At 43.5% G+C, this 26687-nt stretch overlaps 1 protein-coding gene and 1 long non-coding RNA gene across 2 annotated transcripts in view; one reads left to right on the forward strand and one right to left on the reverse strand.

Moving 5' to 3' along the window:
* LOC128929424 (uncharacterized) overlaps window positions 1-20274 on the reverse strand; it is a 104850-nt gene extending 84576 nt beyond the window's left edge. Inside the window, exons 1-2 of the long non-coding RNA XR_008475912.2 lie at window positions 15341-20274; window positions 12278-12397 (exon numbers count right to left, since the gene is read on the reverse strand). This is a non-coding gene — a long non-coding RNA (uncharacterized LOC128929424). The remainder of the gene's footprint in view (window positions 1-12277; window positions 12398-15340) is intronic.
* A 451-nt stretch (window positions 20275-20725) lies between these two features.
* LONRF1 (LON peptidase N-terminal domain and ring finger 1) overlaps window positions 20726-26687 on the forward strand; it is a 33117-nt gene continuing 27155 nt past the window's right edge. Inside the window, exon 1 of the mRNA XM_008979247.4 lies at window positions 20726-21511. Coding sequence (XP_008977495.1) covers window positions 20791-21511 — 721 coding nt within the window. The 5' untranslated portion in view covers window positions 20726-20790. The remainder of the gene's footprint in view (window positions 21512-26687) is intronic.

Genomic DNA, 26687 nt, shown 5'->3' on the forward strand with positions numbered 1-26687 from the left:
AGGACAGAGCCTCTGGCAACCTGGACTCTTGAATGACTCTAAGGAGCAGGCAGGACCATATTCTCATTTGGATTACTGTGAAGCAAGAAAAACCTCTACTGTGTTAACGACAATGGTAGGATTCATTTGTTTCAGAAGTCAATATGCTTTTACCAATATACATCTTCTTTCATCTACACTTTGCTTCTCAGTTATTTTCTAAGAGTTGCTGAATTAGGGCAGGGATATAGAGACACTGGAGAAAGGGCTGGAAATTTTTAGGTAAGATGACAGTGCTTAGGCTATCTCTCACATCACCATCCTGAGAGGGATGGGTTCTTGGCTTCATCCAGGAAAGAATTTGAGGGTGAGCTGGTGGTGTTAGACAGCAACTGTTATTGAAGCAGCACTGAAGAGCAGCAGCAGAGGGACTGCTCCTTGCAGAGCAGGGCTAACTCATAGGCAGCATGCCCAGAGTAGCAATATATGGGCTGTTGGCAGCTGTGTTTATACCCACTTTCAATTACATGCTAATTAAGAGGCAGGTTATTCAGAACTTTCTGCAAATGGGGCAGGGAGGTTTTGCAACCATATAAAGTATGGGCCATTGACGTGGTTCATTGCCGTGGCATTTTTAAATTGTCATGGCACTGGTGGGAGTGTCTTTATGCTAATGAACAGTGAGGACAACTAGAGGTTGCTTTCATCACCATCTACTGGTTTTGGCCAGCTTCTTCACTGCGCTCTGTTTTGAGCAGATCCTGCTCCGATCACAGCAGGGTGATGATTGGGGTCATGATCAGTGTTTGGGAAACAAGTCCTGCTGATCTCCTACCTCGATAGCACTAGGCCACATTTGCTAGATTACATATCAGTGGACTAGATGTTTGTTCCACTAGACGGCAGGCTCCATGTGGGTAGTGATGATCTCTGACTCACTCAGTGCCCTGGCCCCATCACACAGCACAGTACAGGCCCACAGAGATGCCTCAGTAATATTTCTTTTTCTTTTTTTTTTTTTTTTTGAGACGGAGTTTTGCTTTTGTTACCCAGGCTGGAGTGCAATGGCGCGAACTCGGCTCACGGCAACCTCCGCCTCCTGGGTTCAGGCAGTTCTCCTGCCTCAGCCTCCTGAGTAGCTGGGATTACAGGCATGCGCCACCATGCCCAGCTAATTTTTTTTGCATTTTTAGTAGAGACGGGGTTTCACCATGTTGACCAGGATGGTCTCGATCTCTTGACGTCGTGATCCACCCGCCTCGGCCTCCCAAAGTGCTGGGATTACAGGCGTGAGCCACCACGCCCGGCCAATATTTCTATATATATGTATATATTTGTGATAAAATGCACATAATATAAAATTTGCCATCTTGCCATATTTATGTGTATGGTTCAGGGACATTAAGTGCTTTCACATTGTTGTGCTATCAGCACTACCATCCAACCACAGAACTCTTCATTTACAAATATCATCAATGATATTTATGGAAAAGAGGGATGAGAGGTCCTTTTTATAAAGTGAAAAATTCTTTGTAATGTAAAATAATCTCTCCCAATTTAACCATTGGGGAAGTTTGGACTTTTATATACCTGATTTTATTAAATAAGGAACACTTATAAGGTAACTGATGGATCTAGAAATACTCAGATACATGGGCTGGGAAAATAAAATATTACTGATGGGATCTGAATAAAAAAAGCTGGGGAAAAGGTGAGTAGATAAATCAGCATAACCTAGAAATAGGATATACATTTAAACTATCTTTAGCCTTTAGATACAGTAAGATCTTTTTCAAATGAATACTTCCATGTTGAATTTCCTTTTAACATGGGCTCTCAGAGGAGCAAAGCATACGGCCATTTGATTATATAAACTACAAACAAATAATTTGAAAGTGTCTTACTCTAAGAAAAAAACTACCCAAGAGAGGGCTTGTATTTGGGAAAAGTCATTTAGGTTTGATTCCTGCGAGATACTTCCAAAGCTACAATATTGTTAATTGACTTGAAACTCTTATTGTTGGACAAAATCCTGTTGTGTGTGTGTGTGTGTGTGTGTGTGTGTGTGTGTGTTCACAATATTCAGAGTATTCTGCTCGGAGTTTTGAAGCCTGTGGAGGCAGAAGATATATATACCCATCCTAACATACTTTCAACATAGTAAAGAAGAGTCAGGGTGTGGTGGTATGTGCCTATAGTCCTAGCCACTTGGGAGGCTAAAAAGGGATTATTGCTTGAGCCCAGGAGGCCAAGGTTGCAGTTAATTGTAATTATACCACTGCACTCCAGTGCACTACAGGCCCAGGCAACAGAGAGAGATCCTGTCTCAACAAAATAAAAGGAGTCAAAGCAGATTAGAGGTTATAGAGCATATGTGTACAGATAATTATATATATATAGCATATATAAATACGAATTATAAGTGCTGACGTAGGGAAGGACACTAAAGTAGTCTGGTTTTACCATGAGCAAGTTTAATGAAAGACAGTGTCTCCAAAACACAATGATTTAATGTCAATGTAAACATTTTTTCTGAAGCAACACAATTAGCATGAATGTAACTGAATTTATGTAATTTACAAGTAAATCTTTCAGACCTAACATTAAGCTCTGTAATTGCCATTATGAATCATTATGTCTAAAATACCTCATAACAATGGATTCAAACAAGAGACATTGATAAAAATCACCAGGTATGAGCCCAGGTCACTTTTTTCTTTTCTTTTCTTTTTCTTTCTTTCTTTTTTTTTTGATACTTGAAAGGATTTTTAAATAAAATTCCTTAAATCAAAACAAGTAATAAATGGCAATTAAAGGCAGACTGCGATCAATGTCAAAGAAGCAGTAAAATTAAATGAACTAATTACAGACCTACAGGGGGTGTGTTCTCAAGGTGAGTAGCTTCTAATTACCAGATATTATCAGAAGGAAAGGCTGTTGTGAGGTGCTGAGCTCTGCAGTACTTTTCTGTTCCCTTTAGTTAGCATAACATCACTTGGCTACTGGTCTAGGTATTGATGTTATGTAACATAAACATGCTTATGTAAGGAAAAGAGAGATAAACACATAACCAATGCAGAACGGGGCTGGCTGTGGATCGATGCCATTCAGAGCACCCATGTTTTGGATTGTGCTTTCTGCACAACACAAAATACGGCTTCGAAAAATTTGTACAATAAGCTGCAAGCTATTTGGAAGTGACAGGAAACACACAGTGTAAATACATATTTATTTCATGTTATTTAATTATCCCGTTACTTTCTGTTAAAGAAATTCAGTCCTATTATGGCCAGTCTATTATAATCTAGTCTGCTATGAGTCCTAATGGCATATGCTTGTGGGACACATGGTTAAGTTTTTCTCATTTCTTTGTCAAAAACAAACTTGTCTATACTTGTATTAAAGACATGGCCTATTTTCTTATTAGCATTGCACTTGGAGTTGATTGTCCTAGTAGCCTTCTTTCTCTAGTCCCTTCTCCCAGAAATGCCCAGACCCACCCTGTATGCTATTAAGAATGAATCCTGCAGATCCATTCATGCTGGGACAAATGGCAGAATCTTCTTCTAATTTAAGGCTGAATAGTATTTCATTATATATATTATATATAATCCATCCATACATATATACATGCATACACACACACACCATCTTCACTATATTAAGTGAAATAAGACAGACATATAAAGAAAAGTATTGCATGATCTCACTTATATGTGGAATCTAAACAACACAAGGTCAAGAGGCAGAGGGGTGGGATGGGGAGATACAGGTCCAAGTAGCAGATACGTAGGATGAACAAGTCTGAGATCAAAGGTACAGCATGAGAACTATAGTTAATAAAATTGTATTTGGGATTTTTGTTAAATAAGTAGATTTTAGCTGCTCTTATCACAAGACAGTAATTCTTTGAGGTGAAAGATCTGTTCATTTGTTTCACTATAGTAACCATTTTATTAACAATATGTATCCTATAACATCATATTGCAAACCTCAAATATATACAAAATTGTTTAAAAAAAAAAAAAAGAATGAACCCTGTCTCTGGGTTTAAGTCCAAGCTCCATTCCTTATTAGCTATGCAACCTCGAATAAGTTGCTTAATGCAATTTTGTCATTTGTAAGATGTAGATAAGAGTATCTATCTCGAAAAATTAAGCGGATTAAAGAAGATAATGAACCAGTGTGTGATTAGCAACCATGCGGTTGCTAATTAATGATAGCAGCTTTGCTACTACAACAGCCAGCTGCATTTGATGTTCTGCAGACAAGTTATATGATTCACTTCAGCACTGGCACTCCAAAGGCAGTCACAAACACGAGCGCAGGCAACAACCAAACCAAGCGCTGCCTTGAGTAGATCAAAGCTCTCTTCCCTGTTGCAGGCTTCACCTTCCAGGTTAGCCTTTACAAAATGTATTCCTTACTGAGCCTGCATGGGCCTTTATGGCCTTGCTACCTGGCACTAGGGTATGGAAATCATGCCTGGGTAGAAATCAGCAAGGGCTGCTGTGCCCCTGCTTGGTATGTACAGAGGAATCAGAGAAGTGATTTGATGGTAATACCTCCCAGGACCCTTTTCCCTTCTTTCCCACCCAAACTTTTCTTCTAGAGCCATGATGCCTGCTGTCCTTTATGAGCCTTGTGACCTGAGCTATTATTTTTGTTGAGTCAACCCATAGGTCTTATCATACTCCTAATCCATATATAAATAAACTTGTAGGAGGCCTTGTTTCTTGTATTTGCCTAGTTTGCTTCCTGAGAAATGAGAACTTCCTCCTTCATCCAGTATTGACTAATTTCTGGGCTCACTAGTGACTGTAATAACCTATGGTCCTTTAACACACTGTGCAATTGGCCTACCATTCATATTTTTGCTTCCAGACTATTACAAGGACAAGCCACAATAAAAAGAAAATATCCAAGTAGCGCTTTTGCTGGTTATCTTAGTATTGGTGAAAAAATACTTAATTTTTAATGCTTTCTAAAATTACGCATATATACTTAATTTCATTTTAATAAAGATCGTATTTCAGTGGATAAAACATGTTTTAATCACCTCCTATTCATTCAGTTGGTGAGGGAGGATTCCTGCCCTACGGTTATAAGGATGGCTGAAGATGCTACTACCAACACTGGAAAAATAAGAGCAACAGCAACTTATTAGTCAGATATAGTCATTGCCCAGGGAATGGTGGTGGGGACACTGTAGACCAAGTATGGCTGCATTCAGGAGCAGAATGGACAACCAGGGGCTGTGGGAGGCAGGCTTTCTAGTATCAAGAGGGTGAGGTGTCTGTTGGTTCACAGGATGAAATGATTGGCTTGTTTGAACAATTCAGAAAGCTAGCAGGAAGTTGAAACCCAATATTCTAGGATAAGTAGGAACTGCCTCTGGTGCCCTTGAAAGGAAAGTTGATCAGCCAAGCAACTTTATCTACAAGAGCAGAGCAAGAGTGGAAATTGCGGTGAGAACATTCAAGGCCTCCCGATTTCAATAGATGTCAAGGCAGCGCATAACACCGGGCCTTAATTTTAGACCTTAGACCACACATGTCAACATGGCAGACCTCTCACTCTCTTGGTTTATAAAACCAGAGCAAAACAATGTTCTAAAAGTGACTATCATTTCACGAAAGATTTTTTTTTTTCTACTTACTACACAAGGCTGAGACTAGATAATACTGAAAAAGAAGCAATTATTTGGTATCTTGAGGCAATAAAGCATTCTATTTCTTTTACTGAAATATGTATGCTGCTGTACTCATTAACCTATTTTCCAGTCTTGTGAGTTTTACGGCAAGTGCAATCCAGGGAGATAGGATTACTGATTAAAATGAGGGGTAGATAAATTTATCTGTTTCCCAATGTAGACATTGTCTCAAAATAGAAAGATTTATAATTTCTTACGTATTATGTGAAGGTTCTTCACAGCCTCCCCCATTACATATTTCACAGCATATTTATTTAAATAAAACATTATAAAGCCTTGGAAAGTCAGAGAATGTTGTATAAGTTGCAAAGGTTGTTGTCAGAAGGAAAAGGATAAAGTGGGCCATTGTCCCTTTTGTCTTTCCCATGCCATCTCCCTTAGGAGGAACAGTCAGTCATATGTATGACACTCACTCATACAATGGTATGCCAGGCAGCAGCTAAGAAGCACCAGGCAAATCTGCATGTAGCATTCTAAAAACCAGATCTTCAAGATATGGAAAGGTTCAACTAGCAGAGCAGCTAAAACAGTGTCTGGCACATAGTAAACTCTTATTCTAGTATTAGTTAATGCATAAAGGTTGACAGTAACTGTGATTGAAATGAACCAATGCCTGTCCAAAAAAGATGGGCACATTTACATGAAAACCTACAGGCCCTACTTGTTAACTCTCAAGGTCTCTTATTCCACTGGATCATGTACCAATGTGTTAGCCTTGAGTCCACACCTTGGATCATCTCCATGAGGATCACCTAAGATGGTCCCATGCTATGAGGTCCTGGTTCAGTTTGTCCACGGCCATGAACCTGCATTTTGTTTGTCCACGGCCATGAATAAGCATCTCAGATTATTCTTAGACCCACTACAATTTAAGAATCACAAAGCTCAATATTCAAATGCATGCATTTTGGAGAAAAGAAAAGGAAGTGAAGAAACTCTACTACTGACCAGCACTGGCCCATGGTTACCCTTTCGGTGTGCGACACTTCCTTCCTTACCTCAGACAAGGCTTCTTCCCAATGCATATAGGTGAATTTCATGATGAAATGACATGGGCCTTTGGATGATGCTTTATAGTCTTTTTTTCATTCTAAGAAGGTATTTTATTTGTTTATATTTATTTACTTAAATCAAGGCCACCTAAACTAGAAACCCCTTTGTCTCCATGCTCTAATTCCTTTTAGATGGGCTTTAAAGTTGCCCTCTCATCTCAGCTATGGTCCCAGTGATCCCCAGCTCCTGCCACACTCTGCTGACTGTGTGGTATTCCATGTTACTCTTTTCTGCAGTCTCTGACTTGATCCCACCTCTCTACTCTCTTCCAGTTGAGTAAAGCAGGCTCTGAACTTCGCAAATAGTCATGTTTGCTTGAAGACCATAAACTTGTCATAGTTTGACTCCCTCTTATTTTTATTTTGTTTTATTTTATTTATTTATTTTTTTTGAAACAGGTCTTGCTATGTTGCCCAGACTGGTCTTGGATTCCTGGGCTCAAGGGATTCTCCTGCTTCAGTCTCCTGAATAACTATGAGTATAGGTGTGTGCTCCTCCCCAGTGTTTGAGATAACCTAGACTCCTTGTGGTAAGAATGGGACTGGCAATTTATTAGTCAAATATATTCACATAGTGAGGAAAAGCTGTGTCCTCAGCCTCCTAGAATGCTCTAGCTTTTTCCTTTTTTCATCCCTGTTGGTCTGTTGCAGGCTAAGGACCAGAAGATGAATGCTCATAGGGTTGACTTGTGTGCTCCAGTCCTTTGGTGATGGCAATGGCCTCTTGTGGGAGTTTTGTCCTTTACCTTTTTCTCTCCCTCTGAGCTTCAGTCTTGGGAATGGAGACTTTCTGGCTTCTGTCTCACCCATTCACTCATGTAACCTTCATCTGCAAGGCCCAGACAAGGGGTCCTGCCATTGGGCCTTTAACTGTTTCTGCAACAGGCTTGCCAGTCATTTCTGCTCCTTCAGCCACCACACTTGGGCTACTCTCTGGGGAGAGACCAGAAGCTCCTCTTGGCATCCTGGATGTACCCTCTGAGCACAGGGACATGCTTGTAAGCAGTTGCCCCAACTACCTAAAGCTCCTCTGAGCACACCTGCCATGGTGTGCTGGTTCCATGTCCGCCTGGATCCATGAAGGAGGCTGCTCCTGCTTGTGCTGTGTTAATGTGCTCTGAGTCTGCAGACTTGGTGGCCTGTGTGTCCACAGCACGGGCTGTCATGCTTGTTGTTACCACTGCCGCTGCCCCTTCATTGTGCACTGGTTGCATTACGATTAGAATGAAGAAGAGTGTACTTCCATGAACACACATGTGCAGGAGATGTGTTGAAAAATTTTCCCCTCAGCATAATCAGAGGAGGTGACCCCAAATACTTTGGGGACTGTGGGAAGTTCCTGATGCCAGCCTGATGCAGATCCCCTTCTCGACAGAGCACCATGGCCCCTGGGCTCTACCTCACACACAGGTATGCCCATTGTGTCCTCAGCGGGGAAGGCCTGGGTACAGATATAAGCCTCCTTGGTGGTCTTAGGGGATAAACAAGGTTTTCCCACATCTTTTGCATCTGCAGGGGCACAGCTGCAGGTGACATGAGTGGCCAGTGGCAAGCTTCAGTTGGAACTGTTGTCATGACTGTGGATGGCTGTCTTTACAAACCTCAAGGAGGCACCCCTGTTGCCTCCAAGGTCTTTATAGGCCTGCAGCCTCTACCATGGACATCTCAGCCACTTATTTTTTATTTCTCTGTTTATTTTTAGATGGAGTCTTGCTCCGTCACCCAGGCTGGAGTACATGGCATGATCTCGGCTCACTGCAACCTCTGCCTCCTGGATTCAAGCAATTCTCCTGCCTCAGCCTCCTGAGTAGCTGGGATTACAGGTGCTTGCTGCCACACCTAGCTATTTTTTTTTTTTTTTGTATTTTTAATAGAGATGGGTTTGACCATGTTGTCCAGGCTGGTCTAGAACTCCTGACCTCAGGTGATCCACCTGCCTCAGCCTCCAAAGTGCCTGGATCACAGGTGTGAGCCACCATGCCTAGCCTCTCTGCCACTTCTGGTCAGGCCAGCAGCATGGCATCAGGTCTTTCCTGGCTGAGGCTGGTGGATACAAGGTCCACAGCCACCATTCCCATGGTATATATGCATGTATATCACTCCTCTTTTGTTATCTGGACAAAGTATCTTTCAAAAATCTGTTAAATTAACTTAATTTTGGCCTGAGGATGCCTCCATACTTTGAGTTTCTGTGTCAGGAACCACAACCTAACTTAGTAGATAAACAAACTGAAAGCCTAATTTAGGAGCATATTTTTGTAACAAATAGCTGTGTCACAGCCAGTCATAGCAACAGAACTTCTGCTAATCACAGGCTACCCACTGATCAGAACATGTCCAAAAAAGGCAAATGCCTGCTTGTAACCAATCAAGCTATTTCTGTAGGGTACTTCCAGTTTTCTGTCTATAAATAATCCCTGACCAGGGAGCTCTCTGAATTTCCACTTGTTCTGGGTGTTGCCTGATTCATGAATCATTCTTTGCACAATTAAACTCTGTTCAATTTAATTTGTCTAAAGCTTTTTCTTTCAAGAGAACGATTCGTACTTGAAAACAGTACACTCTTGCACAGTTGTCCCTGGAGCTTCCCCGTGGAGTTAAACTTGCCCTCTGCTGGCTGTTTTCCACAGGGTAATATGGTTACATAGATTCGTGGTTCCTGGCAATGTTTCATTAAGACAACTCTTGGTGGCTGCTCCACACTTTTCTCGCCACATCTTAAAGGCTGCCGCTGAGCCAGGTCTCCCTGGAACCCAGGGCTCCTGCACAGGCCCCCATTTTGTTCCAGAACACCCAGGAAGCGAGGCGTGGGCTGGAATGGGCACACCAATTACCCTCTACTCTGGCCTTTGGTGCTGACCCATGTCGATCCTGGCACCAGGATTGAGACTGTGCCCATCCCGTCGAGGGCGCAGAGATGTGGGGGGCAGGCAGATGAGGGGGCACACTGGACTCCCAGTGCAACACCTAGAACAAGTGGGAGTTCAGAGAGCTCCCTGGGCAGGGATTATTTATAGACAGAAAACTGGAAGTACTCTATAGAAATAGCTTGATTGGTTACAGGGCCTCCCAGGTTAACACCCATTCACAGCATCTTGAGCCCAATCCACTATGCTCACCTTCCTCTGATCTCTCCACCTAAACCATCCTTCTACCCATTGTCACCTATCACCTATTACATCACTCCACCCTTTGTGCTCACATCTCCCTCCCCACCCACGATGCATTGGTCCCTGCCCCGCAACACAAGGGAAACCCAGTGCCAAGTGCCGGAGGAACCTGTGAAGCCCGTGTAGACACTGCCTCCACAGGGCTGGCCCACTCCTCTGAGGGCTGACTCGGGTGGTTTTAAGTTGCAAAATAAAAGATATCACCTATGGGTCCCAAGGCTTCATTTTCACTGGATGGCAGGAAGGTGTTTGTTCAGAGATTGTAGTCTCCCTGAACTGGAATGTAATCCCAGCACTTTGGGAGGCCGAGGCGGGCGGATCACCTGAGGTCAGGAGTTTGAGACCAGCCTGGCCAACATGGAGAAGCCCCGTCTCTATTAAAAATACAAAAAGTTAGCCAGATATTGTGACGGTCATCTGTAATCCCTGCTACTCGGTAGCCTGAGGCAAGAGAACTGCTTAAACCTGGGAGTAAGAGGTTGCAGTGAGCTGAAATTGTGCCATTGCACCCCAGCCTCGGTGACAGAGCTGTACTCCATCAAAAAAAAGGAAAATGATCTATTACAACCCTCTCCTCCTACATAAAGTTGGAGAAATTTCACCCATGGGTGAACAGAATCAAGGGGCTTACCCTTTGGTAATTTAGTTTTTGACATTACCACGGGAACATGGTGTCCCACCCATAATGTCAGGTGATTAGATAGACATTAGCAGCTGGGAGAGGTGAGAGAGGAGGGTAGATGGGCTGTCACTAAACAGGCCCTGGCCCACCTAAGTTCAGCTGCAAGATGACCCTATCTCCACCCTGATGGGTGGCGCTTGTGGTAAAGTCTGTGACCAGCACATCCTGGAGAAAGAAGAACTGGGCACAGATAAAAATTCCCTAACATGGCACATGCCCAGTCCATCTAGGCCGTAAACCCAGGTAAGCCTATCCTCATTATACAATCATTATAATAAAATTTACATGAGGTTTTGGCCCCGTGTGTAGGCTTTCCTTAACAAATTATGAGTAAAGAAGTGCAGTGTAACTTCAGTGATATAAGCATAAACTGCTAATCAAATTACATAATCCTGTCACTCTAATATAGCCCAAGCCTCAACTCCTTCCTAGAAACTGAGTAAAAGCACCCTGAGCTCTATAAAGAGAGTCTGATTTCTTTTCGCAGGTATCAGTCTGCTCTCCCTCTAAGAGTATATTACTGTGCTTTAGAAAGCTTTGTTTTGAGCCTGCATTTTGGTGTTAGTTGGCAATTCTTTGCTCACTATCACAAGAACCGAGACTGCTGGTCCAGAGCTTTAACTTTGTTGATCTTGGTTAAAGGATTCATCCCATGGGAGGATTCCAGGTAATGATACCATCTTGGCAGTTGCCAATTTTCCTGTTTATATATGGGGATCCATTTTGTTTCCACATAAACACAAAACAAGCTTGGTTTATCATATAAACAACTCCAAAGCATTCTTTAAAGCAAGCTGTTTATATAAGTAGATACAAATGAAAGTTGAGTACACTCAGTGACTGCTGGCTGTATTTGAGCTATCTACTCATATTTTGAATCATCAATTTTAAGGAAAACACAAAAGGAGGTGTTTCAGAATTCCTCATGCTGCTCAGGAGGTTTGATCTAAATCTAGGAAAGCCACTTTATATGGGAAAGACCTTCATCATTTAGGTCTAAGTTGATGTCATTGGAGACAATGATATAGTGGCAACTGAATTCGTAAATCCTCTAAAGCCAAAAGCACTTGTAGCAAAGTTACTTTGGGAATAAGATGTTAGTAATAAAAAACTGGGGGTGCTGAGGCAGGTGGATCATGAGGTTAGGAGATCGAGACCATTCTGGCTAACACAGTGAAACTCTTTCTCTACTAAAACTACAAAAAATTAGCTGGGTGTGGTGGTGCGTGCCTGTAGTCCCAGCTACTCAGGAGACTGAGGCAGAAGAATCACTTGAACCCAGGAGTGGGAGGCTGCAGTGAGCTGAGATCATGTCACTACACTCCAGCCTGGGCAACAGAGCAAGACTCTCTCAAAAACAAACAAATAAATAAAAACCCTGTTGGCTCATGCCTGTAAGCCCAGCACTTTGAGAGGCCAAGGCAGGCAGATCACCTGAGGTCGGGAGTTGGAGACCAGCCTGGCCAACATGGTGAAACCCCGTCTCTACTAAAAATACAAAAAAATTAGCTGGGTGTGGTAGCATACTCCTGTAGTCCTAGCTACTCTGGAGACTAAGACACAAGAAATACTTGAACCTGGGAGGCAGAGGTTGCAGTGAGCCAAGACTGTGCCACTGCACTCCAGCCTTGGTGACAGTGGTTCTGCTCAGAATCAACAACAACAAGAAAAATCTACTTACCATTAATACATTGGGACAATTTATTTTCTTCTTCTCTGTTACGGATTGAAGGTTTTTGTTCCCCAAAAAATTCATGCGTTGAAATCTGATCCCCTGAGTGATGGCCTTAGGAGGTGGAACCTGTTGGAAATAATTAGGTCATTAAGGTGGAGCCCTTGTGACTGTGATTAGTGTCCTTATAAGAAGAGGCCAGAGAGCTAGCTCAGTCTCTTTCTATCAAGTGAGGATACAACAAGAAATACACAGTCTGCAACCCGAAAGAGAGCCCTCACCAGAACCTTACCATGCTGGCACCCTAATCTCAGATTTCTACCCTTCAGAATCAGAAGAAATTTCTGTTGTTTGTAAGCCACCCAGTATATGGTATAAGGTTGGTACAAAAGTAATTGCAGTTTTGCCATTACTTTTCATGGCAATTGCATCAGCCTAATACTTTGTTACAGCAGCCCAAGCTAAGACATCCTGTCTTTCTCTTATACTTCCCATTTGGTATGTCAGACAGTCCTTTTGACCATCTTACTCTTTCTCCTCACAGCCAACCCCCACCACTACCACCCTGGCCCAAGACATTAGCATCTATTGTTTTATTTATATGTTTTTATTTATTTATTTATTTTTGATACCGAGTCTTGCTCTGTTGCCCAGGCTGGAGTGCAGTAGCGCTATCTCAGCTCACTGCAACCTCTGCTTCCCAGGTTTAAGCAACTCTCCTGCCTCAGCCTCTCAAGTAGCTGGGATTATAGGTGCCTGCCACCTCGCCTGGCTGATTTTTGTATTTTTAGTAGAGATGAGTTTCACCATGTTGGCTAGCCTGGTCTCGAACTCTTGACCTCAGGTGATCTGTCTGCTTGGCCTCCCAAAGTGCTGGGATTATAGGTGTGAGCCACTGCACCCAGCCTAAAACACTCGTTTTAAAATTAAGACAAGTTTGGATATTCTTTAGGTAAGAGAAATAATTTTGCAAGTGGAAACAGATATAAAGTTATATTCAGTAAACTATATATACCATATATGTATATGTCAATCAAGAAAGCAAAGAAAGCATTAATAATTTGAATACAGACTCCAACATTATTCACATTATAGTTTTAAAGTGCTTCCTAAACTCCTGGGAATATCAGCAAAGTCTGAAGATTTTAGATTTGGTGGGATGCTTATATATGCCAAAAGATCTCAGAGTTATTCTCGACTCCTCTCTTTCTCTCACCTGGCATCTGATCTGCCAGAAAATCCTTTTGGGTCTACCTTCAGAGAATATCCAAAATCGGACCCCTTCTCATCTCTCCCCGACCACCACCCTCCCCGAAGACACCAGCATCTCTCTCCTGGATCCATGCATCAGCCTTCTAAGCAGCCTCTGCTTTGATCATTTCACCCCTTTTTTCCGCTACAACACAGCAACCAGAGTTGTCATCTCAAAACTCCAACTGGATGCTCTTCCAAACACAGTGTCTGCTTCTGACTGCACTCAGAAGAAAATTCAAAGTCCCAACTGTGACCTGGAAGTTGGCACTTGATGTGCCCTTACAGTGCAACCTCTCTGACTTCATCTCTGGCTGGAATCCCCAATCTTTACTAGTGTCCAGGTACACTGGTCTCTTCTGGGCCTTTGTCATTTCTGTTCTCCTTGCCTGAGATGCTCTTCTGCTAGATAGCCCCAAGCCTCCTTCCTTTAGACTTTTATGCAATGCCACCCCCTCTGTGGTGACTTGCCTGGTCTTCCTATCCCCTTTACCTATTTTTTATCTTTAGCAACTATCCCTAATATACTGTGGATTTAATTTATACTATATATTTGGTTTTGTACATGTTATATATTTCATTTATACTGTATATTTGATATAATTTATTGTTTGTCTTCTCCAAATATTAATTCCACAAGGGATTTAACTTCTTTGTTCACTGCTGAATAGTTGATGCTTGGGACACATAATTGATCTTCAACTTAAAAAATGGTTGTATGAACAAATGAGAAAAAGGCTCTGGTGCTACACACAGAAACGTGTTTGCTTTGATGCTTAGCACCTGACTGTAATGGTTATGGGCACTTGTGCCACAACTAGAAGGAAGAGTGAAGCCTATGGATTAAGGATGTGGACTGGTAGCTCTAACATGGTTTCCTAGGACAGGATCTAACAAAATATTATTTGTAAGAGAGATAAGTTGTAATATCCAGCTTCTTGAAAAAAAAATCACTAGCTCTAGTGACCAACACTAAGTGACTTTACGCCTTTGCTAAGTTCCTGAACATAGTGAAATCGGGTAAATCCCTCATGCCCTTCAAATATAGAGGATCCCCTGCCACTGTTCTCCTCCTATATCGTTTTGTTTTATACATTCCCAGGATTATATGGTGCAGTTGGGGTTTCACCTAGTTTGGAGAACGAAGGCATGCAGTGCAACTTTACCTGGCACATTTTCAGCTCCTGTGTGATTTTTAAAAATCTGAGTTATTAGGTAAATCGTAAAGGATTCGGAATTGCAGTTCATAAACTAACGAGTGACATGGATAAGAGAAATACATCTATAATTTTGTATGAAAGACTGGAGTAAGTTATTTGGGTGGGGAGGATGTTTGGTGAAGAAGGTCAAGTACGTTAAGTAGAAAAACACCTGTGACTTTCTTATGAATGGAAGAGTTCATAACCAGGGGAAGAAACTGTGTAGGATCAGAGTCAAGACAAAGAAGAAATGGCAGAACAACCAACCAGGTCAATGGCTTAAAAAGTCAAGAGAAACAAGATGAGAAGCAAGATGTAGAATAAATCAAGTCAATGTACATTACAGATAATTTTTAGTCAGTTTCTAGTACATGTTTTAGGACAGGTGTGGACCTTGAGCTAAAGAGAAGGACTTTGGATGAAAGAGAAGGATGCACATCACTTCTTCCAATTCTGAAGTCATTAGAGGAGGGGACATTATTTTCAAACTTCAGTGAAATTAAGTAGAAAACACGAAGGCCTCTTTTCTCTCGCATGGAACACTAATGTCTCCATATATTTGGATGGCTATGACAAAAATACCCTAGACTGGGTAATTTATAAACCAAAATTTATGACTCACAGTTCTGGAGACTGAGAAGTCCAAGATGAAGGGACCAATAGATTCTTTGTTTGGTGAGGGCCTATTTTCTGTTCAGAGATGGTGCCCGGTGGCTGTGTACCCACATGGAAGAAGGGAACAGGAGGCTCCTTCATACTCTTTAATAAAGGTACTAATCACATTCAAGAGGGCTCCACCCTCATGACCTAATCACCTCTCAAATGACTGCCTCTTAATATTATCACATCTAGAGATGCCAACATATGGGAGGACACCAATATTCAGATCACAGCAAATAAATATCACAAAGGTGAACAAGATATAAAAGGCTTCTGAACAAGTCCGAGGAATAATGGATAAATTAAAATACTACTAAGGGGATGGTCACAACGGCCACACCTGCAATCACAGAACTTTGGGAATGGGAGGTGGGAGAATCACTTGAGTCCAGAAGTTTGAGGCCAACCTGGGCAACATAGTGAGACCCCATCTCTACAAAAAATTGTAAAGGATTCAGCTCATGCCCAGCTGCTTGCGAGGCTGAGGTAGGAGGATCAATTGAGCCTGGGAAGTTGAGGCTATAGTGAGCTATGATCATACCACTTCACTCCAGCCTGGGTAACAGAGCAAGATCTTTGTGGGTGGGCTAATTTAACAATGATTTTCTAGTGTCTTCTTGGTGCCTAGGTGCTACTAACACATCAGTGAACAAGATGTACAGAAATCCCAAATCTCAAGGAGCGTACATTCTGGAGGCTGGAGACAAGTAATGTGTATGTAATATGTCAGATAATAACTGCTGAAGGCGAGGGTGTGGTGGCAGGGGGTGCAACAAGGAAGGAGGATGGAAAGTACCGGGGGATTCATACATGTAGCACATTCTTAGAATTTGTTCACTAATCCTATGTCTACTTTTTAAACATCTTGATGCAAGGAAATGTATTCATTTAATCAATTTGACTACAAAAAAAAAAAATAGGCACACTTAGTATTTCTAGATCCTTCAGAGTATTAGAAATTAAGAATAAAGCATAGCACCCTTTATAAGGATAGTGGCCCTTGCGCACTTTGTGTACCCTGTAGGGATAACAAAAAAATATGTTTGCAATGAGCAGTAAACAGTACTTGGTTAGATGGTAGTCACTGCAGGCAACTTGCTTTAAACTTGCACTTAGTATCAGCTCTATTTAACCTACTCAGGTAGGTTGTCCTCATTAGGACTTTTTACTTGGAACGCTATTATAGGAATCATATATTCTATTTTTAGCATCTTACATAAACTTTCTCACAAATGCCCAAGTTATATAATCAGCTCTCCCCTGCCCCTCCACCCCCAGCTTTCTTTCAGCCTCCCACAGTTTTACATTAGGGGCAAGGTGTGAGTGCAATAGGGGATCCCTGTACAGTGACTGCAGGTGTTCAGGTCTCAGAGACTGGTTCCCTCTCTCTAAACAGGGATGGGTGTGCACCAAGAAAATGTGTTTCTTGATATCTTTCTCTTCTATTCTCAGCCCCCACCTACTGTTACATTTTCAGCAGGTATCACACTGTTGTGCTTCTCAGTCTGGGAGACACTCTGTCTCCTAATTGCCTTCAAACCAAGCCCTGGGGCTTGGCTCCAGCGGCAGAAGGCACCTTAGGGATAGTTCCAGTTCCCTCTTTCTACAGACAGCAAACAAGGCTCAGGGAAACCAGGTGACTTCTTCCCCAGCATAGAGGCATAAATACGTCAGCACCAGGTGTCCAGATTCCCTGGCCGGTATGACTTCTACAAAACTAGCAGCTTCTCAGCTCTCAATTTTCTCATATATATATAAAATGAGAGGTGGCTGGGCACAGTGGCTCAAGCCTGTAATCCCAGCACTTTGGGAGGCTGAGGCGGGTGGATCACGAGGTCAAGAGATCGAGACCATCCTGGTCAACATGGTGAAACCCCATCTCTACTAAAAATGCAAAAAATTAGCTCGGCATGGTGGCGCGTGCCTGTAATCCCAGCTACTCGGGAGGCTGAGGCAGGAGAACTGCCTGAACCCAGGAGGCGGAGGTTGCGGTGAGCCGAGATCGCGCCATTGCACTCCAGCCTGGGTAACAAGAGCGGAACTCCGTCTCAAAAAAAAAAAAAGAGGTATGAAAGGGTGGTCTCTAGAGCTCCTCCATCTATGTATTGTATATAAAAATGCTACTGGGGACCAGGCATGGTGGATTATCCCAGCGCTTTGGGAAGTTGAAGCAGGGGAATTGCTTGAGGCCAGGAGTTTGAGCAGCCTGGGCAACATAATGGGACCCATCTCTACAAAGAGTTAACAAAAACAAGTTGCTGGGCATAGAGGCATGTGCCTGTAGTCCCAGCTACTCAGGAAGGCTGAGGTGGGAGGATCACTTAAGTCCAGGAGGTCAAGGCTGCAGTGAGCTATGATTGAGTCACTGCATTGCAGCCTGGTGACAAAGCTAGATTGTGTCATTAAAAAAAAAGCAAGCTGTTAGGTAGGTACTGTTTATATGAAACTTTATAGTTTACTCTCTTTGAACAGGACGTTATCAACTGAAATGAATCAGAAATGGGACATATTTTGCTTGGACTGACAAATTCAGTTTCTTTTTTAATGATAAGAACGTAAAGCGACAAATGGTAAAATCACCCACAGCAAAAAAAAAAAAAGAGGTTCAAATACACATCTTCAACTGAGATGTATACAAGAAAAGCACTGTGCTATGTTACTCTTAAATCAGAGTTTACCAAACTATATCAGGAAAAGTCTTATGGTGTGGCAGTGGGAGGCAGGGATAAGCAGGCAATGATGGTGATAAGCATTTTCCAAATTAGGAAACAGATACGCTTTTCTTCTTACTCTCTTACATAACTGATCTATTTTAGAAGACAACACTAAAAAACCGAAACAGAATACAAATCTCATAATTTTACTACTTTGTTAGCAAAGAATGACACAAGCAAGTAATGGGAAGGAAAAGAAGAGAACTCTTCACTCCATTATATTCTCCCAGCTAGTGGCTGTTTAGCAGGATTCCCTCTTCTCCATCACAGCCTGCTGGGTGACTCAGAGACCTGTCTAAATTTTAGGAAATAAATGAAGAAGGATACTAACTCTTCTCGCCTTTGAATTCAACTAGCAGTCACATCATCGTGCAACTTTTTGGTAGCAGAGAATGATGGAAGAGTGACCTGTGACAGTGCCAGTGACTACTTTGCCTAGACTTCCTGATTCAGAGGGAAGTTATGCAGCACACAGAGGCCACAGCGGCAGTACAGCCTCTTACATAAATAAGTTACATAAATGAGAACAAGTTATGTAAATGTATAAACCAGCAAACATGAATTATAACCATTCACAAATGCCAAGGAGAACACTGCAAGATTCCTCCTACAGTCCCATTTTTTTTCTCCCACACATTATCATAATTGTGTCATTTTATTTCACATCACAATCAGATGTGGTTGTCATATTTATTAGGGGAAGGAACTCCAAAGGACAAATAATACTTCACATTTTTTTTTCTGAACCACATATTGTACTTTTGGCAGAAATCCCATAATGGAACCTGACTTTATATTTGAAAAGAAGTTTATGAGTTGTTATTAATTTATGATACTCCTTGTATAAACATGAATGCATTGATTAAATATTTACTCTTGTACATTTTGCAAGTTGCCATTAAGAATAAGAATGCGTCACAAAATGAATGTGCGTATACACATAGGTATTTGTTATATTATTTGTGACTTCAGGTCTCAAGGGATATGTGGGCATCAGATGAAAGTCACTGTTCTGCTTGTTGCGGGAAGGTAGTAATTTAGGGGGTTAGGATTGGAATTAAGGTTATCCTCATGAATTAATCCAAATGTTTCACATGCCAAATGCTTAGGAGGTGCTCTTTGGATCTGGCTGCAGTTTGGTTCAGGTGCAGTATGAATGATAAATGAACTTGTTTGTGTCTGCATCCTGTTGGAACAGGAGGCTTGGCTTTTTCTCAGGCACCTCTTTTGTATTCATTCCCCTTAGGGTAATATAGCTTTATCTTTTCTGAAGTTACACGACTTGCTCATTGTGTAGGGAAAACATACTAACTCAAAACATCTTTTAGCCTCCTCTGTTCCTTATAAAGAGACATAGTAAACTTTTGCTAATTTCAGATATAGCATGTTCAGATGAACTCTCCAATTAGCAACTTCCTTTACTTTGAAAACCTCATTTTCTATGAAATATTACATATGAATTATTACATATGATTAGTCTAACGTAGTTAATAGTGGAATAGACGTGATCTTAAAATCTATTAGATTCTGTGATTTTGAACAATTAACTTTGTTTCCAAAGATTTGAAAAAGGACTAAAAATTCTAAGTGACTCCCCTAATTCTAATATCCTATAATCAAATCTACAAATATTTTCAGCGGAGAGCTTTAAATTTGCTGCTGTGAAGTTTAAGGAAAACAGAACCCATTTTATATCAACCCTATCATTTTCTTCTGTCGGCAAAGCTGCAGACCCTGCTTTGGTTGTAGTAATATGGTGACCGCCATGTGAAAAACATTTTTCTTGATGTTTTCTTTTACGAATGCCAAATATAGACTTTAGCCAGCTGTAGGGCAGTTCTCGAGGTGTGGGGACACCTAAGGAAACTGGGGGCTTTCTCCCTCGAGGTGCGTCGGGGATGAGCTTTAAGCAGGGCTGGAGGCAGTCAACCGGGCACCAGGAAACACACCTTACCCTCTGGAGGAAGTCGCCCCAGGAACGTGGGTTTTTTGTTCAAGTTTAAAGTTGAGGCCTCTAGACCCGAAGAGTCCGAGTCATCGGGCTACGGTGCCCTCCTAGACCCCCTGCTTAGGCGCGCCCACCTGGAACCCAGGCACAGACGAATGAAAATGTAGACCCGCACCTGACAAGCACTAGGCCACGCCAGGAGAATCCCGCCCGCCAAGAGTTGGGGCAGGTCCCGCCTGGGCGGGCGCCTCGGGAGAGGGGTGGAGACCCGAAGTCCCCCGCGGCAGGGGAGTGCCCTCCAACCAGGCAGGGGCTCGGGCCACCGCAGACCGGGGACGTCGGCGGCCAGGCGAGCGGGGTCTAAGGCTCCCTGCTTCTTCGGGCTTTGTTCCGTCACGAGCCGAGTCCTCCATTCCGGAAAAGCCGATAGCTCTCCGCCGGGAGATTCATCCGATCTGCGTCTCTCGCTGGGAGCGGGCTCGGAAGGGGCGGGGCCCAGCGCTCGGCTCCTTGGTAGCGCGGCCGCGGGCGGCGTGAGGGAGTCCCGGGTGCAGTCGCCAAGCGGGCCCCGCCCTCGCCAGGCCCCGCCCCCGGGGCTTCCCGGGCGCGCGCCGCCCCGCCGTGTCCGCGCGCCACGCCCCCCTGCTCGCGGGCCGCGTGCGGAGCCGCGCGCCCGGGAGGCTCCGGGACCGTGGCGGCGGGCGGCGGCGGCGGCGGCGGTGGCGGCGGCGGAGCAGCCCTCCGCGGGCCATGTCCTCTCCGGCGGTGGCGAGGAGCTCCCCGGAAGGGAGTCGGGAGATGGCCCCAGCGCCGCAGGGCCGAGGCCGGTTCTGGGAAGTGGGCGGCGGCAGCGGCCACCGGCTGGAGCGCGCGGTCGCGGAGTCGGATCGCTGGGAGCTGCTGCTCCGCCGCGGGGAGCTCCTGGCGCTGGGCGGCCACCTGAAGGGCGCGCTGGAGGCGTTCGCGGCTGCGCTGCGCCGCGGGGCCCCGGCCAGGCCTGAGTGCCTGGGTGTCCTGGTGGACTGCCTGGTGTTCAACTACCGGCTCCGCCACGGGCTGAGCTGGAGCGCGGCCCCGACTGCGGGTGCGGACGGCGGCGCCGGCGGGCTCCTCAGCTGCCTGGGCTGCCGGGGCTTCCTGAGCGAGCCGGTGACGGTGCCCTGTGGCCACAGCTACTGCCGCCGCTGCTTGCGGAGGGAGTTCCGCGCTCGCTGCCGCCTCTGCCGGGACCGGCTACCGCCCGCCACCGCCAGTGCCACCGATGCTGAAGGGACTGCCCCGCGGCCGCCGCCTCTGGCCGCCGCCATCGCCGCCTCCGACTTCAGAACCAGCGTCGTCCTCAACCACCTGGCCGAGAAGTGGTTCCCAGGCCAGCGCGAGCGGGCCCGGGCAGCCGGCCGGCTCGGGGAGTTGCTGCACCAGGGGCGCTACCGGGAGGCCCTGGCCGCCGCCTGCGAGGCGCTGCGAGCAGGTGACCGCGCGGGGATGCGGCGGGGCCCGGCCGACCGCACCCTTCTGGCCCCTAGGGCCCGGGACCCGGAGCTCGTCTGCACCCCGGGAGGCTCCTCTGCTTCCCCGAGGCCGCTGGGCCACAGGAGTGTCGGGTCTTGGGGTGCTGGGGGGTGTGGGAGGGGGCGGCGCCCCGGGGTGCTTCGGTCACAATGGGGATCGCCCTGGAAGCCGACTGTGACGCGGCGCGGGGAGGGGCGCTCAGCGCGGGGTTCCCTCGACCGCGGCCTGGCTGTCGGGCGCGCGCGCCGGGCGCGGAGTGGGTGACCGGGACCGAGGCCGCCCCAGCGCGGGATGGGTGGGAGCTGGGCGAGCCCCAGCGTCCGCTCGCTTCCTGCCGCGCGCTTTCCGGGAACTGACTCTCGGGCTGGGCCCGCGGCGGGGAAATTACTGCCAGGGCAGGGAGAGAATCCTCCGCGAGGGGAACGAGGCCGGTCAGGCGGCGTCTCCCTTCCCCACCCACAGAAGTCACCGGGAAAATTGGGAGCCGCGGGAGGGCAGAATTGCGTAAGCTGGGGGCGGGGGGCGTTGTGTAACGAGTGACGTCCGGTGGGCGTGGCGGGAGCTCCGCGCGGGCAACCAGCACGGGTAGGACCCGCAGGCCGCCGAGCTTGGGACTTCGGGTGGACCTGCCCTGGGTGGTCCCTTGCTACCTGGAAATTTCTGGACTGGCTCCTCTTGAAAGTTTCAGCTGGCCTGTTTCAGAGCATACTTATTTCCTATCTACTTTCCAGTGCACCTAGTGTATGGTAAAGATGAGGGGGGTTCCCAGATCCGGAGTTCTTTGCCACGCTTCTCTAGGCCTTTCCACTCATGATCAAGCTGTGAGGAAAGGCCTTGTAGGTCTTGAGTGCATTTCTCAGTCTCCAAGAAGCAGCCTCGGCCTCCTAACCTAGGTTAGCACTTTCCTTCCTAAGGTGGTTTTAGGTGCCAAAAGGGGGCAGTGTCAGGTTTCTCTTACATAAAAGAGTTGTTCTTTAAATCGGTAGTTCTCTACCAGGGGGATTTTATCTCCCCTCTCTCAGGGGACATTATCTAGAGCAGCATCTGGAGACATTTTTGGTTGCACCTCTTGTGGGGCTGGTGCTAGTCCCAACAACTAGTGGGAGAGGTGCGGGAAGCTGCTCAGATATCCTAGAGGCTATCAGGCCCCTTGTTTTAAGCGTATTTCAAGATTACAGTGTCTGTCCATTGGCGTGAAATGATAGTTGGGGGAATGATCCCCAAGAAAATAGACATGTAAAATAGCAACTGACTTTGGGTATTACAGGTAAATGTATAGCCTATGTAACTGAAAGGATCATCTTTCGGGTTATCTTTTGCCCCACGTGCTTAGTCATATTGAACTAATGTCAAGATCTTGAGTTTTACCATTAGAGTTCGCAGCACAAATCTCGGAGATTTTTGTATTCTTTCAGCGCCTTTGTGAGGAATAGGCAATTATAGAATGATGGGCTCAAAACAAAAGAAAAGTATGTGGAACACAGAATTCTGATACAGATGACTCTGCCTCTGAGTTAATAAAGAGAAGAGAAACTGGACTCCGCTGTACAGACCACCTAGTCGCTGACCATGGTGTGATTTTTGAAGGGGGGAAGCAGAAGCCAGGCAGTGAAGACTTGTACACCGTCATACAGTTAACTGGTTGAGAGGCAGCACTGAATCTTCTTCCACTTCTCCTAAACGTTGGTTTAGGGTTCATCTTGCCTATAGCTCATCCAATGAAAATGTTTAGTATACCTTTCCAAGGAAGTTTCTTTGGTCACTGAGGCTGAAACTTATGGACAGTACTATTCAATACTACTCACTACTGATTCAGTGATTTGACCTTAAATTGGGTGTTTCACAAGAATCCAGGTCCTCATCCATGGAAGAACAGTGAGCACATTTGCTAATAGAGTTCTAGCTTAACATTCTGTGACCAGTAATATTTTAGTTAACAGAGATTCTGGTTCTTGAATCGAGGATATTATATTTAACAGGAAAAGGCTCTGAAAGATGTAATCTCTCCTTTTTTTCAAGTTGCATAGATTGCACATGGGAATTTTGCCCACTTAGCAACTGAATCCTACTTTTGCAGGAATAGAACCCAAGTCTTCTGACTTTCACCTCCTTAGCTTATTTTTTCCTCACTTTTAGTTCTTTCAGGAATCATTAATTCCACACTTGAAAATGTCTGAATAGCACTAATGAGGATACGTTTTTTAATCTTTTGAATTCTTAATGTGAAGTAACGGGAAAAAATCTTAGAGCTAATAAATTAGAGTTGGCCAATTTATAAGTGTTTCACAATTTTTGGGTGTAAATCAAAATATTAACTAGTAGAGTCATAATCTATTTTTATAATCATTAGGCTTTAACTTCTTTGGAATTGGCAAGCTACCTAGATAGGCATTTGAAATATGTTTATAGAACTGTACAGTTGTAGTTATTAATGACCCTGCCATTATTGTTGATAATGAAAAAGATCTTCCCTATAATTTCTCCATATAATTCCTACAATGAAACAAGTAAATACTATTAACTAGAAAAAATCTAGTCTGCAGTTAGCCCACACACATCCAAACTTATCTCTGCTGGCAGCAAAAGAAAGCTTGAAAACCTTTGCCAAAATCAGAAGTTTCCCATTTAGATTACATAAGTTTCTGTTGAATTGAAATATATTTAGATAACATTTAAACCATTGATCTTTTGGTATTAACCCTCAGATGTTTCATAACTTTCTGTCTTTTTAGTATTCAAGGATATTATGTAAAGTTTTTCCTGCAGTGAATCTCTGTACTTGAGTCTATTGAAATGATCCCACTAAGCCATGCTGTCTGCCTTTTGTGCTTAATGTTTTTTTACACTGACTCGTCTCCTTCCTGTGTGCACCTCTCCCCCAAAAGAAGACAACAGAACAGTATAATTTACAGTTTGTACAGGTTAGAAAAAGAAGATTGTAAGAGGGATGACATTTTGTTTTAAGATATTTGAGTAAGGAAAATTTTATCTTAAATATTAATTCTGTAATCCTTGGCCAGGCATGGTGGCTCACACCTGTAATCCCAGCACTTTGGGAGGCCAAGGCAGGTGGATCACTTGAGGTCAGGAGTTTGAGACCAACCTGATCAGCATGGTGAAACCCAGTCTCTACTGAAAATACAAAAAATTAGCCAAACGTGGTGGTGCATGCCTGTAGTTCCAGCTACTCCAGAGACTGAGGCAGGAGAATTGTTTGAACCCGGGAGGTGGAGGTTGCAGTGAGCTGCAGGTTCCACTGCACTCCAGCCGGGGAAACAGAGCAAGACTCTGTCTCAAAAAAAAGAATTAAAAATAAAAGTGAAAATATTATCATTGATTTGTTACCCAGTATTTTTACATTATTTATATTAATATCATTTGATCTTCACAGAGAATTCTATGGAGTACCATAATATTATCCTCAGAAGGAAACTGAGGCACCTAGGGTAGACATGCAGTGTGGCCTAGTGATTAAAGCTCTGCATACTGGACACTGACACCTGGGTTCCAATCCCAATAAAGCCCTCTGTTCACTCTTCTGCCTTGGGCAGGTTGTCTAACCTCTCTGTGTTTTGGTTTCCTTATCTGAAAAATGAGAATAGTCTCTATTTCATACCGTGTTGTGAGAATCAAATGAATCAAAACCTGCTAAGTGCTTTAAATAGTGCCTGACACAGTAAATGCACAGTAAATATTAATGAAATATTTTTAAAATGTAAAAGTGTGTTATGGCTAGAAGGTGATTTCGCTGAAACTGGAATCTAAACGTCGGGATTTTATATCCTGTTCTGTCACCTGGTAGAGAGTAAAGATTACATCCCGATTTTAGTTTATGCATGTTCATTAGCAGTTGAGCATTCATCAATAAACTACAGATTTGGAAAACTTTAGCTATAAGAAGATCAGTCAAATTATAGGTAAATACTGAATGCATTTAAAGAAAATGTAGAGCATTTTATCTTCAGTAACTCAACTAGGTTAAAGTGAAGAAATTTGAATTTAAGTAATATAGTAGTTTCCCCTTATTTGTGGTTTCAGTTACCCATGGTATAGTATAAAATAGTTTGAGAGACCACATTCCTATACTTTTTATCAAAGCATATTGTTATAATTGTTACGTTCTTTTTTATCATTGTTGCTAATATCTTACCATACCTAATTTATAAATTAAACTTTACATAGGCATCATAGTATATATAGATATCATCCAAAGTTTCAAGCGTCTGTAGGGGTCTTGGAACGTGTCCCCATTGTGTAAATGGAGGCTCCTGTAACTTATTTATGTCCTTACTGTGCAGAGAACTTGAAACAGCAAATAAACATTGATGTCTGTATGGTGATTATCATTCACAAATATTTTCATTTCTATTATCGTAATTGATCCTTACACAAACACACATGAGCTAGGAGGGCAAATATTAGTATCCCTAATTCACAGATTTAAGAAAAAAGTCCCAAGAATTTTAGGTGACTTTCTTAAGGCAAATAAGTGATCAAGTTAAAACTGAAAGCAGAACCCAAAGATGTGCATATTGATTCTAAACGCAAAGTTTATTTAAAAATTAGCATGTAAAACATTAAAGTATTCTTATTTTCATTTAACAAATTTTTATTGAGTAGCTACTATATACCAGGCATTGTTTTGGGTGCTAGAAATATAAAAAGGGGTAAAATAAAGTCCCAGTCCTTGTAGAGTTTGTAATTTTTATTTCCTTTATAATTGCAGCAAACTGAAAATCCCTAGAAAATGGGATTTACTTTGTAATTGACTTCTGCTTAACCAAGACTATATGTCTAATTATTTTCTTTGATTTGTAAGGTACTTCAAGGATTTTTCTTTTATTGCCTCAGGGTTACTAAAAAGATCAATTATAATGGCTATTGATATAAATGATTGAAAAAACTGATAGAAGTGTCCCATTTCAAATGAATAATTTGGTTTTTATCTTATTTTTATTTGTCAAATGCAGAATTTACCAAAACTGAATTATCTTAGATTTATATATATATATATATAATATAGATAGATAGATAGATAGATAGATAGATAGATAGATAGATGTATATAAACTTCTTATTCATTCACAATCATTTTTCTATTTGGTGGAATATTTCTAAGAGACTTGGAAGATCTC

This window comes from Callithrix jacchus, chromosome 13, assembly GCF_049354715.1.
Source record: "Callithrix jacchus isolate 240 chromosome 13, calJac240_pri, whole genome shotgun sequence".
NCBI lineage: Eukaryota > Metazoa > Chordata > Mammalia > Primates > Cebidae > Callithrix > Callithrix jacchus.